Source organism: Eumetopias jubatus, unplaced genomic scaffold, assembly GCF_037043125.1.
Source record: "Eumetopias jubatus isolate StellerSeaLion01/CBP00866 unplaced genomic scaffold, mEumJub1_p1.0 scaffold_9, whole genome shotgun sequence".
NCBI classification, from domain to species: domain Eukaryota; kingdom Metazoa; phylum Chordata; class Mammalia; order Carnivora; family Otariidae; genus Eumetopias; species Eumetopias jubatus.
The window spans coordinates 75,964,889-75,983,761 of record NW_028274815.1 but is presented as its reverse complement, the minus strand read 5'-3'; the positions used below and the strand labels follow the sequence as shown (position 1 = coordinate 75,983,761).

Here is an 18,873-nt window from a genome sequence, read left to right as displayed (position 1 = left end):
GCTTTATAGGAATGTGTTTTACATAGGGAATACCAGGATGAAACTGATAGCTTATGGTTCCCATCTGTGCAGTGTGGATGCTATGGCAACAAAAGAGAATACCAAAAAGTAAATAACAAAAACAGGCAGATGACATGTTATTTAAGAAAACAGGACAGAATATAACAAATAAATATGGTAATTTAGGGAATTGCCATTTCTAGTTTTATACTTGAGAAATGTAACAAGTGAAAGTTAAAAATTGGGACAACCTTTATGTCAAGCAAACAAAGTCAACATTTATGAAAAGACGAAAATGGTATATTTTTAGAATTAAATAGAATTTGCTGAATACATAGTACTAAATAATAATAAAGCAATGAAATATGTTAACAGGATCGTGAATTAGTCGACCCATTTCTAATACCTCTGGTCATAATTGGAAGTAAATACGATATTTTTCAGGTAAGCTTTTCCACTTCTAGTTAAGGTGGTTGTTTATGCATAGCCAGGCTTTATGGGAGAGGAAGAAAGATAATAGTGAAATAAGAAAAATGACTCTGGGAGGGAGAGGTCAAGGAGTCACACACCTTAAAGATTTTGGAAAAGAAGACATAGCGGGGAAAGAGAAAATACGTAAAGAACAATACATACAGTGGAGTGGGGATAAGGCAGTCGAATGGGGATAAGGCAGATTGAGAACTGAATCTTTCACCCAGTCACTGAGGGATAGGGCTGACTTCCCAACTTTCAAATTGAAGAAAGCAGAAAATTGTTTTCTTATCTTTGTTTGTCAGAGAATCCCTGGGGTATTCCACACTATAAAATGTGTGCTTACATCTAAATTCTGTTGAACTAAGTGTTTAAACAAAAAAAGAGCTGATGGCTGTAGTTCTAGAAGGCTTCAGCTACTGTCCAACTCTCTATAGAAACAAGCATCAAGGTCATGGAATCCTACTCCATAGGGTATGTTCCCCCCCCAGAAAAGAAAGAAAGAAATCATGTATTTCTACACTTAGTAATTTGCACCTTCCTGCTACAGATATTTAATTTTCTCAACTTTTTTCTTTTTAAAAATATATTTCTTCAGGATTTTGACTCTGAGAAGAGAAAGGTTATATGCAAGACCCTTCGATTTGTTGCACATTATCATGGAGCATCATTAATGGTTCGTACATTTCCTATCCTTTGGCTTGAGTGGACAGCACCAAATTTAAAGATTAGCAATTTCATGCACAGTTATAAATACTAATGTTTTTACTAGTACACATAATCCCTTCCTTCCCTTTCCTGCTGCTCCCAAATCCTCTTGTTACAGAGTGTTTGATAATGTATTTCTAGAACGGACTCTGCTAGATGGCCAACAGTGTCTTCAGAGCAATTGCTTATGTCCATAAACCCCAATCAGAATCTCAAGCAGATTCCCTGCTGAGCATGGAGCCTGACTTGGGGCTAGATCTCATGATCTGAAGATCATATCCCGAGCCAAAATCAAGAGTCAGATGCTCAACTGAGCCACCCAGGCACCCCCAAGCCCCAGTCTTAAAGAGATAATCTGGCTATTAATTTATTCATTTTAATTTCCCCTCAAGAATTAGAATCTGTCTTCTCTTAAGAGAAAAGGGGGGGGGAACCCTTTAACAATATGTTCTTTTTTTAAACTTAAAAAAAAAAAAAAACACTGTTGTTGCAGTTAAAACCATGAATTTGAGAGTCCTGGTGCCTGGGTTCGAATCTCATGACAGCCATTTACCAGATGTGTGATCTCAGACAGGCCATGTCATCTCACTCAAGCCCCAGTCTCCTCCAGGGTAAAATGGACAAAACCAGTGCCTTCTTCATAGGGTTGTTGTAAGGATAAGTGAGAGATTAAGGTGATGTGCTTACCACAGGGTCTGAAACAAAGTGTTCCTTAATCAATGTTGCTTATAACTGTTATCCTTACCTTCCACAGCAGGAACAAAGGATAAAGGATATTCTTAAATGCAATAAAATATAAAAGTACTTTTATTTAAAAGAAATACTATCTTCCCATTTGAATGGTTTCTTTTTCCTGGTACATGAAAGTGCTCAGAGGAAGCTGGAGACAACACGGTCTAGTCCCTGGCCTTCATGGCTAGGATATTATGACTAAAAGTGATGAATATGATCTATATTTAAATTTTTTTACTTCTGAATACTCCAAATAAATTGCATTGTGTGTTTTTCTAAAAATCAGTACCTTTTACATTTATACTGTATCTACTTATATATTAAATTGACAGAGTGCTTTGGAAATACTTTTTTTACTGTTTCAAAAAGACATGGGGAGTTTAAAATGAATGTATCCAGGATATAGAAGCAAAGACCATGAATCTTGTAGTTTCTTATTTTTACAAGATAAAGCCCCACAGTTAGTTCTGGTTACTTAGCTGAGGGAAATCTCTATGTTTCTTTAGGAACAGATCACATTTGATGATCAGTCAGGGTCTAGTCTGGTCTTAAGTGTACAAATTTTAGATCAACTCAGGCAGGTCTAGAAGGCTCTACAAGATCAGGGTCTTCTAGGGAATGGATTTGAGAAAGGCTTCATCTCAGCTTTCAGCAAGCTAGAGGGATGAGTTTGAGTTAGAGGAGCCCTTCTGGACCAGGAGAACCATAAAGGTTGTCTAGCTTCCCAGACCAAGAAGAGCGCAGCCAAAGTTACAAAGCCCCGTCTTTCTATTTCACTTCCGGTTTTCCCCTGCCCCCCCGTTCAAGAGAGACAGTTCGGGGCTGCCTGACAAGGTTGATGGATACTCAACAGTTTTTTTTTTTTAAGATTTTATTTATTTATTTGACAGAGAGAGAGAGCACAAGTAGGCAGAGTGGCAGGCAGATGGAAAGGGAGAAACAGGCTCTCCGCTGAGCAGGGAGCCGAATGTGGGGCTCGATCCCAAGACCCCTGGGATCATGACCTGAGCTGAAGGCAGCCGCTTAACGGACTGAGCCACCCAGGCGCCCCTCAACAGTTTTGTTTTTTTTTTAGCCCTTTAGTTGAGCCTTTCTAATTTAGACAAGAAAATGGATTCACTATTATGAGCAATCTAATGAAGTTAATAAAAATAAAAATAGAACTGATAGGGGAGTCTGGGTGGCTCAGTCCGTTAAGCGTCTGCCTTCCGCTCAGGTCATGATCCCAGGGTCCTGAGATCGAACTCCACGTTGGGCTCCCTGCTCAGTGGGGAGCCTGTGGCTCCCCCTGCTTGTGCTCTGTCAAATAAAATCTTAAAACAAACAAACAAAACACTGATAAGCAGGACCAGATTCAGTGGAAAGCTGCCAGGATGGTATGAGACTTAAAAATGTGATATATGAGGAGTATAAAATAATGTTCTGTCGTCTAGAATGTGGTAATGCTCTAAATAGTCGAAGGATTGTTCCATGGAAAAAGGATCAGGTATTAGATATTCTTTGCGCTCTCAGAGTCAAGAACAAGGAATCAATAGAGCAGAGTTTAGCTCAAAATAAGAAAGAACTTTCTAATACTACCATTATCTGAAAATGGAATGAGTTGCTTTGGGAGATAATGAGTTCCCACTGAGTTTATCCAAGCAGAAGCTCTACAGCTATTTGTGGAGGATGTTTCAAGGCAGCTGATGCCCTTCTATAAAATACATTTGTGATGAGGTATTTTCCTTTCCACATAGGGAACATAAATAATAATAGTAATAAAGTTGTGTTTTAAAAATTCAATTATTTTATATTTTTAAATTTCAAAAGTTTTAAAAATGTTTGTTTTGAAAAGTCAATGTATTAAATTTTATATATTTACATGAGTAAATACTTTGCCTGGGAACCTGTCCTTAATCCAGAATGAATCTTATCCTGAAAATTGATTTGCCTTATAAAATTACTTTTCATTTTGGTTCAAGGTTGTTTTTCCCACTTTTATACATCTTAGCCATTCTGATTTGGCTGAGAAACTTTTGATATTTCCAAAAATCAAATCTAGTCTTAAAAGATTTGTGGGGTAATCACGTGTCCTGATGTTCACCTGAGGTCTCAGCTTAATTATTAATAGTACCCACCCCCTTTCATTCCCTGAAGTCTGGTTATGGTCACCCTCCTTACATACCACCACTGAGAATGCTTAGTAGCTACTTTGCAAGCTCAAGGGCAATTCTGAAGAGAAGTTAAAAGATCTTTTTAATGAGTATCAGTATTGTTGGACTAGTCTGTAGCTTCCCTGCTGGCTTTTTGGAAGACAGTAATATGTTCGTGGATGGAAAAGTTATTTATGATATATACCTCCTATTTTCTACCAGCCAGACTGCTTTTGGGAAGTAATTATGTTCCATATGTGGGAGCAGCTGAAATGATTAGTGCATACACACGTCCCTTTAATATCATGCACTCAATGAAGTTCGAAGAATGAGCTAAAACAAATATGAGATAATTTTCCTTTATTCAGGTTTCTGTCTGCTCAGAAGAATAAATAGTTCTATGGGCAAATAAGTAATAATTCTGTCTGCAATTTGTACTTGTTCAAAGGCATATTTATTTTACCTGTTTCTGTGATTTAAAAGCAGAGTATATAACTTATTCTGATCTTTTTTTTTAGTTTACCAGTAAATCAGAAGCTCTATTACTAAAAATACGTGGAGTTATCAACCAGTTAGCATTTGGTATTGACAAAAGGTACTGATAAACTATCTTTTTTTTGCCAATAATAATCTCATCTGATTATTGTTCTCATCTAATTATTGTTTGTTCGTAAGAAAGTGCCCCCAAATGGTTATTCTTAGGGAAATAGTTTCATATTATTTCCTGTTTCTTGTATTTAAATATTTCTCAAATTTTATAACTAAAATGTTATATAACAGTCTGAGACTAGAATAAAATACTATTACAGCTATTTCACTGATTTGACTTCTCTCATGTTAGTAGCTTTCCCTGTATTATCATTTTCTTATATTGATTAGAAATTGAATTGATCATTGTAGTATGTATATTTTTCTTAATCTTGCTACTTTTCCTGGTTTTCATTTAAAGTAATTTGGGTCTGTCACTTTTTTTCCCTATAAAATACTTTAATGCCAGACTTTAATTTTTGAAAAAGCTTAAATAGATATTCACTCATTCATTTGGGGACAGTGCTCTTTCACCAGTGGCTACATGTAAAACTTGGCTCTGTATTTACAGTAGAGCATGGCAGGATATTCGATTGCTAAACTAAATTAGACTCTTTTTTTCTTCTTACCCATGTAGCAAATCAATATGTGTGGATCAGAATAAACCACTGTTTATCACAGCAGGATTGGATTCTTTAAGTCAAATAGGTTGGTGAACTTATTAAGATTGTTCAATTTTTTAATTGCTTATTGATTTCACCCTATCCCGTGTTCACTCCATCTCCAACATACCATTTCTGATTTCATTATCATTGCTGTTATTTCTTATGTATTTCTTTGTATACACAGTATTGATGCAACATGCATCACACTGACATATTTGTGATGGAAGGAATGTTGCCACATAAGAGACGGATTTCGGATCTCTCTTTCACTAAAAAATTTTGCACGTATTTCCTTTCCCTCACTGATTTCCAGGTACTTTTAAATTTTAGCTTGTTGGGTTTAGAAGAAAACCAGAAGCACAGAGTGGTCAGGAAAGTGAAAGCTATATATCATGGGCAGTGATGAAAAATACAAGATTCAAGTGTGATGGAATAAACCAAAAAAGAACAGTTGTACTAATTATGTATGCTTTAATTCTTCATTATGAAAATAGTTTGCTTCAGATAATGGGATGTATTTCCTAAACTTACAGACTTTTAGGCTCGTGAAGCAAAAAGAATTTTAAGGGTTTATATAATCAAGCTCCTTATCTTTTTGGGGCCTAGCAACTCTTTCTACTCGGGGACTGACAAAGTTTGGTTTTAACGCTCTAGTAGATAGTAGTTTTTTTTATTTCCCGTCCATCATTACTCTTACATGCTAAAGTTGACTGGACTTCAAATGTAGATCTTTGTAATGAGATTACAGATTGAATTGGAATGAAAAGAATAGAGGTGGTTAATGAGTGATCCCAAAGACTGGTTTTTATAATTAACACCGACTTAATTTCATTAGCTATGAGAATCACTGTGTATACTGATAGATAATACCCCTGTAAGTAGTTGGACGTCAAAAAAGGAATGAGAAACTGAAATTAAAAATCATGGAGCTTAGACCTCATCAAAATTAAAAACTTTTGCTCTTGAAAGTCCATTTGAAAAGGATAAAAAGACATACTACATGCTGGGAGAAAATATTTTCAACTGCATATCTGACAAAGGACTATTATCTAAAATATATAAAGAACTTAACAGTAAAAAAATCCTGTTAGAAAATAGGCAAAATACATGAGCAGACATTTCACCAAAGAGGATATACAAATGGAAAATAAGCATATGAAAAGATGGTTAATATTTCTAATCATTAGGGAAATGCAAATGGAAACCACAATGAGCTCATCAGAATAGCTAACCAAAAAAAGTGACAACACCAAATGCTGACAAGAATATGGAGAAACTGGATACTCCTACATTGCTGGTAGGAATGTAAAATGATACAGCCACTCTTGAACACAGTTTGACAGCTTTTTATAAAACTAAACATGTACTACCATATGACTTAGAAATTGCATTATTGGACATTTATCTTAGAAATTAAAACTTACCTTCACATAAAAATCTGTACACAAATGTTCGCGGTGGCTTCATTTGTAATAGCCCCAAACTAGAAACGAGATGTTGTTTAAAACTCTCTACTATGGTACGGTACATCCATACCATAGAATACTACTCAGCAATAAAACGGAACAAACTATTGATAACACACAGTAACTTGAAGATCACCAAGGAATTATACTGAGTGAAAAAAAAAAGCCAATCAGAAAAGGTTATATACGCTATGATTCTATTTATGTAAAATTTTTATGATGAAAAAATTTCAGAAGTGGAGGAAAGATTAATAGTTATCAGAGGTTAGGGACAGGACCGTACACAGGGAAGTAGGAGGGGAAATTGGGAAGAGGTGGTGTGGGTATAAAAGGGCAAGGCAAGGGATCCTTGAGACAATGGCACTGTGCAGTATCTTGATGGTGGATACATTTACCTACAAAGATGATAAAATTGTATAGAAGTTAATACACACACACACACACACAAACGAGGACAAGTAAAAAACTTGGGAGAGCTGAATAAGATTGGTGGATTGCATCACTGTCTTTCCCACCAGAGTGATAAGGAGGTCCTGAAAGATCAACATTGTAAATGCTAGAATAGAAAGAATGAGAAATCTCAGATTATAGACAAATTGCCAGGACGTGGCATTTTTTCAAATTAATTTTCATATTAAAGTACACAATCAGTACATAAAGACATTCTCATTATAAAATGTTAAAATAGTACATATAAGACTTCCAGACTATTTTCTATACATGTGAATGCGATATAGAAAAAACTACTTGTTTGAACATAATTGTCTCATTCTATAGCTATTGTTTTGAAAGTTTCCCTTTCTACTCAATACGTCTTGGCGGTTTTTCCATATTAATGCTGCAGCTAGTTCTATTTGGTATTTTGACTGCTGCAGGGTTACAGAGCATGGCTGTGCATAGTAATTTAGTTCACTACAGCTTACTGATGGACAGTTTAGTTCTGGCCAGTTTTTCACTAATACAAATGAAATGATGCTGCAGTGTGAAATCATTAATACCTGTGTGCAGGTGTTTCCAGATTAAACACCAAAAATTGGGGTTTCTGGGTAATAGCATATAACCTTTTTCCATATTTGCATGGCAGTTAGTAGTGCCACATTCCCCTCTGAATTAGGTGTCCCAATTTGCACTTTAGTGGGTAGCACATAAGAGTGTTTCCTTACAAATTCATAAACACATGAGAATATCAAACCTGCTATTTTCACCGGGTGGCAATGTAAGTATGAGGAAAGAGTATCACAACTGACTCATTACTCTGTCTCCTCTTCCTCTGGTGCTAGAACCTGTGGCCTTGCTACACTGGGCTGGGGTAAATTTTAAGAGTGGCTATATTAGGGAGAAGGGAAATGAATGATCTAGGATTTCTATCTTTCTAAGTGTTATCTGTTTTATTGAGACAGTTTGTCAAGTTTTAATCAGTGCAGTCATTTGGTGTACAATTTCCAATTTTAGGATCTCCTCCTGTTCCTGATAATGACATTGGAAAGCTTCATGCCCATTCACCAATGGAGTTGTGGAAAAAAGTGTATGAAAGGGTCTTTCCACCAAAGGTAAAGATTTCTAATTCTTTTAAAGCAAGAATGTTTAGCATTATTCAGCTGTTATTAGGAAATGTTCCAATGAGCCTATTATGATTACTTTGTTTTCTATTCTGGCATGCTCAAAAATTGTGTGCCAAAAATCTATTGTACACAAGGCACTGTGGGTTTTAAAAGATGAGCAAGACACAGCTCTTCAAATTCAGCTCCCAGGCTGTTGGCAAAGTGGGAGACAGCAGCTGGACAGAGAGGGAGGGAGCGGGCCTGGTGCTATCTGAAATGGGCCTCAGCAGTGATGATAAAACCTCAAAAGACCATAGAGGGTCTGGCTGAGGCAGATGGTAGTTGTTGACTGTTTGGGGGTACGGGCATGAAATGACTTGAAGAACTGTAATTTCAGAGTGTCAACATGCTGAAAGATACCAAGGACCCTGCAAGAGACCCTCAGTACGCTGAAAGTGAAGTTGATGAAATGAGAATTCAGAAGGATCAGGTAGTATCCTCAACATTTATTTTATCTCATCTTGAGTTTTATCACAAAATACCTCTAGAATTCCATAGATTTTTCTCAATGTATTTAATTTTTTTTTTTACTTTCAAAATTATTGAAGGGGCGCCTGGCTGGCTCGGTTGGTAGAATGTGCAACTCTTGATATTTGGGGTCATGAGTTCGAGCCCCATGCTGGGTGTAGAGATTAAAAATAAAATCTTAAAAAAAAAACTGAAATAATACATCTTTACTATATAAAAAAAAAATTCTGATGTTCATGAAGAAGGACTTTAAATCATTCCACCACCCAGAGATGACATAATGTTCACATATCCTCTTTGGGTTTTCCAGTTTACTTTATGTTGAAGATGGGTAGTTCTTACCTTGGTGCTAGGGAGACCGTTTCACAATATTCTTTTGTCTGTGGGATTCTTTAAATGGTTTTGTTTTTTGTTAGACTATTCAGACATACTTAAACTCTTCTTGTACCTGAAAAATTCAGGACTACCCAGTCTGAAAGTGTGCAAACACAGGATCTCTCAGGAGAATGGTTAAAAATGGAGACTGTGTTCCATATATGCCCAGCTAGCGCCATTTGTGATAGAATAAGTCTGATGTAAGAATGCAAAAGCTGGCAAATTCATCATGACCCTGATACTTAAAATTTTCCCGGATCTCTAAAACTAGACAATGTGCAGAACCCAAATTTACAGCAAGCACTATAAATTGAATGCCCCGACAGCCTCTGGGGTGGGATTTGTAGAGCTGTGTCACTTGGGCCGTCACACTGTTGCAAGGGTAACCTGAACACAGCCATCCACGGGAGCAGGAACTAGGATATTTTTCTCAGCACTAGCCTTTCACCTTCAGGGGCCCTAAAATAAGAAAACAAAACATCCTATTTAAACACAGTCCAGAAGACTTTTGAAAACTATGTCATGAATATTTAGAGGGTTTTGTTGCTGTAGCAAAGTGAGAGGCGTGTTGTAGAAATAGATGGCCTCACATAACCTTTATTATGTGTGCAGCTTAGCTAAAGATTAGTTGGAAGCCATCCCTGAATTAATATTTACCGAGGAGTCAATGACTGCCATTGTTTGATAAGAGTATGTGTTTATATTGCATAGTGACCCTTTTTATTACACTTACATACACAGGTATTATGAAAGGGCTGGGGTGTTTTTCAGCATCGTGACTTTTCACATTCAAATCCGTCTTCCCTTACTGACCTAAAACTGTAGGAATTTGGAGTGGAACTGGAAAGCAACCCCACAATAACTACCATTCTTCACTATTAACACAGCCTATGAAAGAATTCATCTGCATTATGTGAAAATCTAGCCAGTTGTCTATAGCTCTTCACATTGCTTTTTTTAGATTATTTATTTATTTATTTGAGAGAGAGAAGAGAGAGAGTGAGCAGGGGTAGAGGAAGAGGGAGAAACAGACTCCCCACTGAGCAGGGACCCTGACATGGGGCTGGAGTCCTGGAATCATGATTTGAGCTGAAGGCAGCCTCTTAACCAACTGAGCCACCCAGGTCCCCCTCTTTTTGATCTTTTAATATCATTATTGCCACATAACACATTTCCATAATTACATAAAAGTGTGTCCTTACTTAAAAACAATCTGTAAATGCTTAGAGAAGCCCATCTGTGTGCCATTTGTCTGCATACCTTTAACCCAGATACTTTGGATTCTGGTGCTTCTTGGGAGGACAGAGGACGTCCTGTTTCATTTAAATATAATAGTTGCATATGAGTGGAGGGCTGGCCCTGAGTCCGAGACCACATGTGATCCCCCCCTCTCGATTCCCTCCCCATCTTCAAGCCCCATTATTAGTGGCTTAAATAATCATCAGGGGAAAAAAAACAAAAACAAAGTTTGGGGCCTTTAAGCTTTGGCAGTGAAATTAGAGCATGTCACTTCTAAGGTGAAGAGGCTCACTCTTGAGTTCCATTCGGTTCCTCCAACTCTGGAGCCACTGAAAAGGCTCAGGTCATATAGAATCATTAGGCAAGAAGGATGTGTCCATCCCTGGGCCCCAGAAGAACTGTGTTTGAACCACATTTCTATTAATTCTGCTGGTGCCATGGAGGCACCAAGCCCCCTCCAAATTCTATAACACCTATTTTAAAGTCCTTGGTAGTAAAATGTGTCATTTATAGTTGTCCAGACTCCTTGCTCCCCATCTCCACAGCTGCGTGTAGATCCTCACAGGGGACTGAAATCAGTCCTCACATGTTTAAGGATCAGCCTTAAGGCCCCTTTCACCTTTCCTGAAGACTGTCTTTGCTTAATTAGCTCTCTCTTCTCTACTCAGTTCTTTTTTTTGCCAGACTTCACATGGACACCAGAAAATACTTCCTCATAGAGTATCTTGGTTATCTGCAGAAAGTGAGAGGTTGACTGCTACTTTGCCAATTCGAATGCCTTTTATTTCTTTTTGTTGTCTGATTGCTGAGGCTAGGACTTCTAGGACTATGTTGAACAGCAGTGGACATCCCTGACGTATTCCTGACCTTAGGGGAAAAGCTCTCAGTTTTTCACCATTGAGAAGGATATTCGCTGTGGGTTTTTCATAGATGGCTTTTATGATGTTGAGGTATGTACCCTCTATCCCTACAGTGTGAAGAGTTTTAATCAAGAAAGGATGCTGTACTTTGTCAAATGCTTTTTCTGCATCTATTGAGAGGATCATATGGTTCTTGTCCTTTCTTTTACTTATGTAGTGTATCACATTGATTGATTTGCAGATGTTGAACCACCCTTGCAGCCCAGGAATAAATCCCACTTGGACGTGGTGAATAATCCTTTTAATGTACTGTTGGATCCTATTGGCTAGTATCTTGGTGAGAATTTTTGCATCCCAGTTCATCAGGGATATTAGTCTGTAATTTTCCTTTTTGGTGGGGTCTTTGGTTTAGATCAAGGTAATGCTGGCCTCATAGAAAGAGTTTGGAAGTTTTCCTTACATTTCGATTTTTTGAAACAGCTTCAGAAGAATAGGTATGAATTCTTCTTTAAATGTTTGGTAGAATTCCCCTGGGAAGCCACATGGCCCTGGACTCTTGTTTGCTGGAAGATTTTTGATTACTGCTTCAATTTTTCTATTTTCTATTTCTTCCTTTCTTCAGTTTTGGTAGTTTTTATGTCTTTAGTAGGAATGCATCCATTTCTTCCAGATTGCCTAATTTGTTGGCATATAGTTGCTCATAATATGTTCTTATAATTGTATTTCTTTGGTGTTGGTTGTGATCTCTCCTCTTTCATTCATGATTTTATTTATTTGGGTCCTTTCTCTATTCTTTTTGATAAGTCTGGCCAGGGTTTTATCAATCTTATTAGTTCTTTCAAAAAACTAGCTCTTAGTTTCGTTGATCTGTTCTACCGTTCTTTTGGTTTCTATTTCACTGATGTCTGCTCTACTCTTTATACTCTATGTGGAAAACCCAAAAGACTCCACCCCAAAATTGCCAGAACTCATATAGGAATTCAGCAAAGTGGCAGGATATAAAATCAATGCACAGAACAATGAGACAGAAGAAAGAGAAATTAAGGAGTTGATCCCACTTACAACTGCACCCAAAACTATAAGACACCTAGGAATAAACCTAACCAAAGAGGCAAAGGATCTGTACTCAGGAAACTATAGAACACTCATGAAAGAAACTGAGGAAGACACAAAGAAATGGAAAACGTTCATGCTCATGGATTGGAAGAACAAATATTGTGAAAATGTCTATGGCTAGTTAGAGCAATCTACACATTCAATGAAGTCCCTATCAAAAAAAATACCATAAATTTTTTTTCACAAAACTGGAACAAATAATCCTAAAATTTGTATGGAACCAGAAAAGACCCCTAACAGCCAGAGGAATGTTGAAAAAGAAAAGCAAAACTGGTGACATCACAATTCTGGACTTCAAGCTCTATTACAAAGCTGTCATCGTCAAGATAGGATGGTACTGGCACAAAAACAGACACACAGATCAATGGAACAGAATAGAGAGCCCAGAAATGGACCCTCAACTCTATGGTCAACTTATCTTCGACAAAGCAGGAAAGAATATCCAATGGAAAAAAGTCTCTTCAACAAATGGTGTTGGGAAAATTGGACAGCCACATACAGAAGAATGAAACTGGACCATTTCTTTACACCATACACAAAAATAGACTTAAAATGAGTGAAAGACCTAAATGTGAGACATGAGTCCCTCAAAATCCTTGAGGAGAACACAGGCAGCAACCTCTTCCACCTCGGCTGCAGCAACTTCTGGCTAGACACATTTCCAAAGGCAAGGGAAACAAGGGCAAAAATGAACTTATTGGGACTTCATCAAGATAAAAAGCTTTTGCACAGCAAAGGAAACAGTCAACAAAACCAAAAGACAGCTGACAGAATGGGAGAAGATACTTACAAACGACATGGAAGATAAAGGGCTAGTATCCAAAATCTATAAAGAATTTATCAAACTCAACACCCAAAGAACAAATAATCCAAGAAATGGGCAGAAGACATGAAAAACATTTCTGCAAAGAAGACATCCAAATGGCCAACAGACACATGAAAAAGTGCTCAACATCACTCGACACCAGGGAACTACAAATCAAAACCTCAATGAGTTACCACCTCACACCAGTCAGAATGGCTAAAATTAACAAGTCAGGAAATGACAGATGTTGGCGGGGATGCGGAGAATGGGGAACCCTCCTACACTGTTGGTGGGAATGCAAGCTGGTGCAACCACTCTGGAAAACAGTATGAGGTTACTCAAAAAGTTGAAAATAGAGCTACCCTACGACCCAGCAATTGCACTCCTGGGTATTTATCCCAAAGATACAAATGTAGGGATCCGAAGGGGCAGCTGCACCCCAATGTTTATAGCAGCAATATCCACAATAGCCAAACTGTGGAAAGAGCCAAGATGTCCATCAACAGATGAATGGATAAAGAAGAAGTGGTATATATACACAATGGAATATTATGCAGCCATCAAAAAACTGAAATCTTGCCATTTGCAACGACATGGATGGAACTGGAAGGTATTATGCTAAGCGAAATCAGCCAATCAGAGAAAGACAATTATATGATCTCACTGATATGTGGAATTTAAGAAACAAGGCAGGGGATCATAGTGGGGAGAGAGGAAAAAAATGAAACAAGATGAAACCAGAGAGGGAGACAAACCGTAAGAGACTCTTAATCATAGGAAACAAACTGAGGTTTTCTGGAGGGGAGAGGGGTGGAGGGATGGGGTACTGGGTGATGGACATTGGGGAAGGTATGTGTTGTAATGAGCACTGGGTATCATATAAGACTGATGAATCACAGACCTGTACCCTTGAAGCAAATAATACATTACATGTTAATTGAATTTAAAAAAAATACTGCCTCAGTTTTTGCTTTTAAAAGCCCTCTAGTTTTTTTTTTTTTAATTCTCTTTTTAAAAAAATTCCAGTGTAGTTCACATACAGTGTTATGTTAGTTTCAGGTGTACAATATAGCAGTTCACCAATTCTCTGCATTACTCAGTGCTCATTAGAAGTGTACTCTTAATCCCCGTCACCCATTTTACCCATCCTCCCACCCACCTCCCCTCTGATGACTATCAGTTTTTCTCTAAAGTTGAATCTGGTTTTTTTTCCTTTCCTCATTTGTTTCTTAAATTACACATATGAGTGAAATCATATGGTAACTGTCTCTGACTTATTTCACTCAGCCTAACACCCTATAAATTCATTCATGTTGTTGCAAGTGGCAAGATCTCATTTTTATGGCTAATATTCCATTGTGTGTATATACCACATCTTTTTTTATCCCTTCATCTATCAGTGGACACTTAGGTTGCTCCCAAAATTTAAAAAGCCCTCTAGGTTTAAAGCATTCCTGATTTTAAGGGGACATACGTATATAGAAAGCACTTAGTGAACGCTTCTACCTCTTTTCTATATTTTTATTGCCAAAGAAAGAAAAAAAAAAAAGAACAAGGAAAAGGTTTGGGTAAACAATATTTTTAAGCTCTTCTTGGCCAGCCACACATACCTATTTTGAATTTGTTTTCAAAAATCAACTTGTCTATAATCCCTAAGCCTATAATTTAAACACATAACACACACTGATTTACATGTTTAGGGAAAAATGTTCTTACCGTCCTTTATCGAAGATGCTGTTTCAAGTGTTTTAAGACTGTGGTCCACCTATGATCGAAAACTTTAGAAGTTCTTAAGAGGCAAGGTGGAAACCTTTCTTCGTTTTGCATTCACTTTTAAAATGGCTCTCTAAAGCAATCATGAAGAATTACAGTGTAAAGAAAATCCTCTTGGGATGCCTGGGTGGCTCAGTCGGTTAAGCATCTGCCTTCAGCTTGGGTCGTGATCCCAGGGTCCTGGGATTGAGTCCTGCATCGGGCTCCTTGCTCAGCGGGGAGCCTGCTTCTCCCTCTGCTTGTGCTCTGTCAAATAAATAAAATGTTTAAAAAAAAGAAAAAGAAAATCCTCTTGCTTGCTCTTCCTTTAGAGAATTAAATCATATTATTTTGACTAACCACGACAGGAGTATTGAAGGTTTAGTGGTCGTGGTGAGTTCGGTATCACATCACTCATTCTTTGTGACATGGCCTGTGTGACCAGCCCTGTTCTTCTCTCAGTTTCCTCTCTGCAGAAGGGAGATATCTTTAGCAAAGACTCTCAAAGCAATGTCCTCACCCTTATCATTGGTAAAAATAATACAGTGCTTCCAATTAAAAGAAAACTACTGTTTATTCTTTATGACTTAATAGTCTTTGAAACCCTATGTGGCAGATGACTGGTGAACTGAATTAACTTCATTTTAAAAAAATAAACCAATCTGGAAAGACTACTTTGGAGTTATTATATAAAAACTCTTCCAAAGTCTGTCTTCAGTTTTAAAACTTCTAACATTTAAACTTAAGTAACTTGAGTATAGATATAAAAGAGACAATCCACAATTTTTCGGAAAATGAGAATGGAATTTTCTTTTCATAGCAACTGTGAACTTGTTACATTAACCAAAGAACAGTGATTGCCTTATCTTGCAGAGTAACCACTTTCTGCTTATCTGAAATAATATACTTTGTACAGTTATTGATACACTGAACAACATGTAAGAAGCCAGGAGGTAATCCCCTTTGATAATCCCTTTGTATATGAATCATCTCATGCAGGGTTTCCACCCATGTTAGAATTTATGAATTGTAAAAGTAACATATACTCATTATGAAAAACAACCCTCAAAAGATATAGAAGTCTATAAAATAGAAAGTGGGAATCATCCCGTCCTTTCTCCACCCTTTTTCTTCTTGTGGCACATATCCCGCTATTTTTGCTGGCTGCCCATGAACCCCTTGTGAACGAGCGCTGATGTCTTTAATAATGTCCTTACTGAGAGACAGCCAAGTTGTTTCCAGTCCTGCCCTGGGATACACAGTGAATATTCTTCTATTTATATCCTTGCGCTCTTCTCTATTATTCTATGAGACACATTTTGAAAGGCACAATCACTGGGTCAAAAGAATATATACATTTTAAATATTGATAATTTGACAACTTCAACCCAGTTTTGGCAAGAGTTGAACAGGAAACAAAAATATCACTTTTAAATAAAGTATGACAAATGTATTTTAAGAGTTAAAAGAATTTGTACATATATGTATTATATAATTTCATCTTTAATAAGTGCATTTCTAAGTGTTATTTAGGCTACACAGAAACTCTGAAGACTACATTTCTAGAAAATAAATCCTAATTATAAGAATTTACAGAATAATTGTCAAGAAATTTTGAGGATGATACCATAAAGGATGTACTGTCATACCTAAAAAATGCTAATAAGGCAGTTTTAAGGTGCCTAGTTTAATTTTTAAGTTTTTTTCTTAAGTAACATATTTTTGTTTTAGGAACTGGAACAATATAAAAGAAGTTCTTCCAAGTCTTGGAAACAAATTGAGTTTGATTCTTGAACCTAATTCACCTATAGTGTACTTATTTCTTCTTTCCCAAATACAAGTAAGTTTATTTTATTAATTAGCTATAATGGTAGCAAGTGAAGGAAGCTAAGATGTGTATTTGTTAAAGGAAAAGTGGCATTTGTTGTATTAGTGCAAGTCTCTGGATACTTTTAAGTCTTTTAAGAGGGGAAAAAGTTGTGTAATTACATACAGTATTTTTTAAAATAAAAAATATTCTACCATTCTCTAATAGGTTTAGTGTATACTTATTTCAGCATTTATAAGTTTCTGCTTATATCATCTTGCTGCCTCTGTCCAATAAATAAAATCTTTGAAAAAATAAAACAAAATGCACATTCCTGAGTCCCCACACCCAGAGATCCTGAATCAGTGGGTCTGGAATTGGGGTAATCTGCACCTCTGATGATTCTGACATATTTATTTTGAGTATAACTTTTTTAAGATTTTATTTATTTGACAAACAGCGAAAGGGAACACAAGCAGGGGGAGTGTGAGAGGGAGAAGCAGGCTTCCTGCTGAATCCCAGGACCCTGTGATCATGACCTGAGGCGAAGGCAGACGCCTAACGACTGAGCAACCCAGGCGCCCCACTGAATATAACTTTTTTTTTTAAAGATTTTATTTATCTGTGAGAGAGAAAGTGAGTGGGAAGGGTAGAGGGAGAAGCAGACTCCCCACTGAGCAGGGAGCCCTATGTGGGACTCGATCCCAGGACCCTGAGATCGCGAACTGAGCCGAAGGCAGACGCTTAACACCCGAGCCACCCAGGCGCCCAGTATAACTTTTTGAAGAACATGTAAATTTAAGGATATATTCTATCAATAAGCAGGCCAAAACTTCATGAACTGGTAATATTGAAAGATCATTTCCAAGGGGAAATAGCTTTTAAGAAACCTTCTCGATCCTATGAATTTGTGTACCTGCTAGCCAAGTTCGATCTGGAGTAAGCTTAATTGTCTGTGACCAAGAAAGTCATTTCTGTGTTCTTCCATTTCCATTACAAAATATGTTCATTCTAATAAACCATACACCCAACTTCAAATAAGCACACTTACTAAACCCAAGAACACCAAAATTGACGAGTGGTATCTGAGTGGAAAGCAAACTACCTGATCACTGCAATGAAGTAATAAGACTTCATAAACTACTTGGGGCGCCTGGGTGGCTCAGTCATTAGGCGTCTGCCTTCAGCTCACGTCATGATTCCAGGGTCCTGGGATCAAGCCCCACATCAGGCTCTCCCTCTCCCTCTGCTGCTCCCCCTACTTGTGCTCTGTCTCTCTGTCAAATAAATAAAATCTTTAAAATAAAAGAATGTGGGACATAATTTCAGGAAAAAAAAAAAAGACTTCATAAACTACTTGCAGTCCATGTGATTCCAGCACTCTTGACAACAGGAGTTTCAGCATATTTTCAATATGCTTTCAATAGTCTTAGGTGCAGGCAGGCACCCTGCCCAAGTGCCGTGGAGAAAGAGCTCCCTTTAAATTAATATTGAATGTTATAATCTCAGAAACATCCACTGACTGGGGAAGAAACAGCCTATTCTACAATAGTAACAGAAATTTCTGTTATATAATTTGATTGTCTTACACATCACTGTCCATTTTTGACTTGAGACAGACTGTCACATGTTGAAAGTCATTGTTTTTCTAAGATGGTATCAGTAACATTTAATAGCTTGAAGTCACGTGCTATGTCAATTTTCCAAATGTTTCCGAGCTAGAATGAAATTCATCTGCATATGAATAGTAGAAATGTTTCCACTTACAGTGCACACCCATATCTTTAGTAAGTTGAAATCAGCGATTTCAAAAGAGGTTCCTGTGGGACTCTCTTTGAACTACTTTAATAGATTATCATCTGCAGAATTGTCTATAACTGATGTGACATATATAATCTGTAATGCATTATGTAACTATTACACCATAATCATCAGTGTCAGAGACCTTTTATAAAAATTGACAATACTATTCTGGTAATTTGCCAATGTCTCCAGATCCTTAAATACAGTTCTAAGAAATAGAATTTTACTGTGGTTTCCTTAATGAAATGATCTTTTCTGCTATAATATGAGACATTTCAAATGCTATAATTTATCATTCGTTACAAGTTAGGTCACAGCAACTGAACAAGTTCACGTACTAAGATG

General features: G+C 37.1%; 1 protein-coding gene across 1 annotated transcript in view; it reads left to right on the top strand.

Annotated features, from left to right (window-relative positions):
* Positions 1–16,712, top strand: part of DYNC2LI1 (dynein cytoplasmic 2 light intermediate chain 1) — a 39,046-nt gene extending 22,334 nt beyond the window's left edge. The window contains exons 7-13 of the mRNA XM_028103845.2: positions 376–444; positions 1,070–1,147; positions 4,562–4,638; positions 5,209–5,279; positions 8,155–8,252; positions 8,641–8,733; positions 16,650–16,712. Coding sequence (XP_027959646.2) covers positions 376–444; positions 1,070–1,147; positions 4,562–4,638; positions 5,209–5,279; positions 8,155–8,252; positions 8,641–8,733; positions 16,650–16,712 — 549 coding nt within the window. The remainder of the gene's footprint in view (positions 1–375; positions 445–1,069; positions 1,148–4,561; positions 4,639–5,208; positions 5,280–8,154; positions 8,253–8,640; positions 8,734–16,649) is intronic.
* The last annotated feature ends 2,161 nt before the right edge of the window (positions 16,713–18,873 follow it).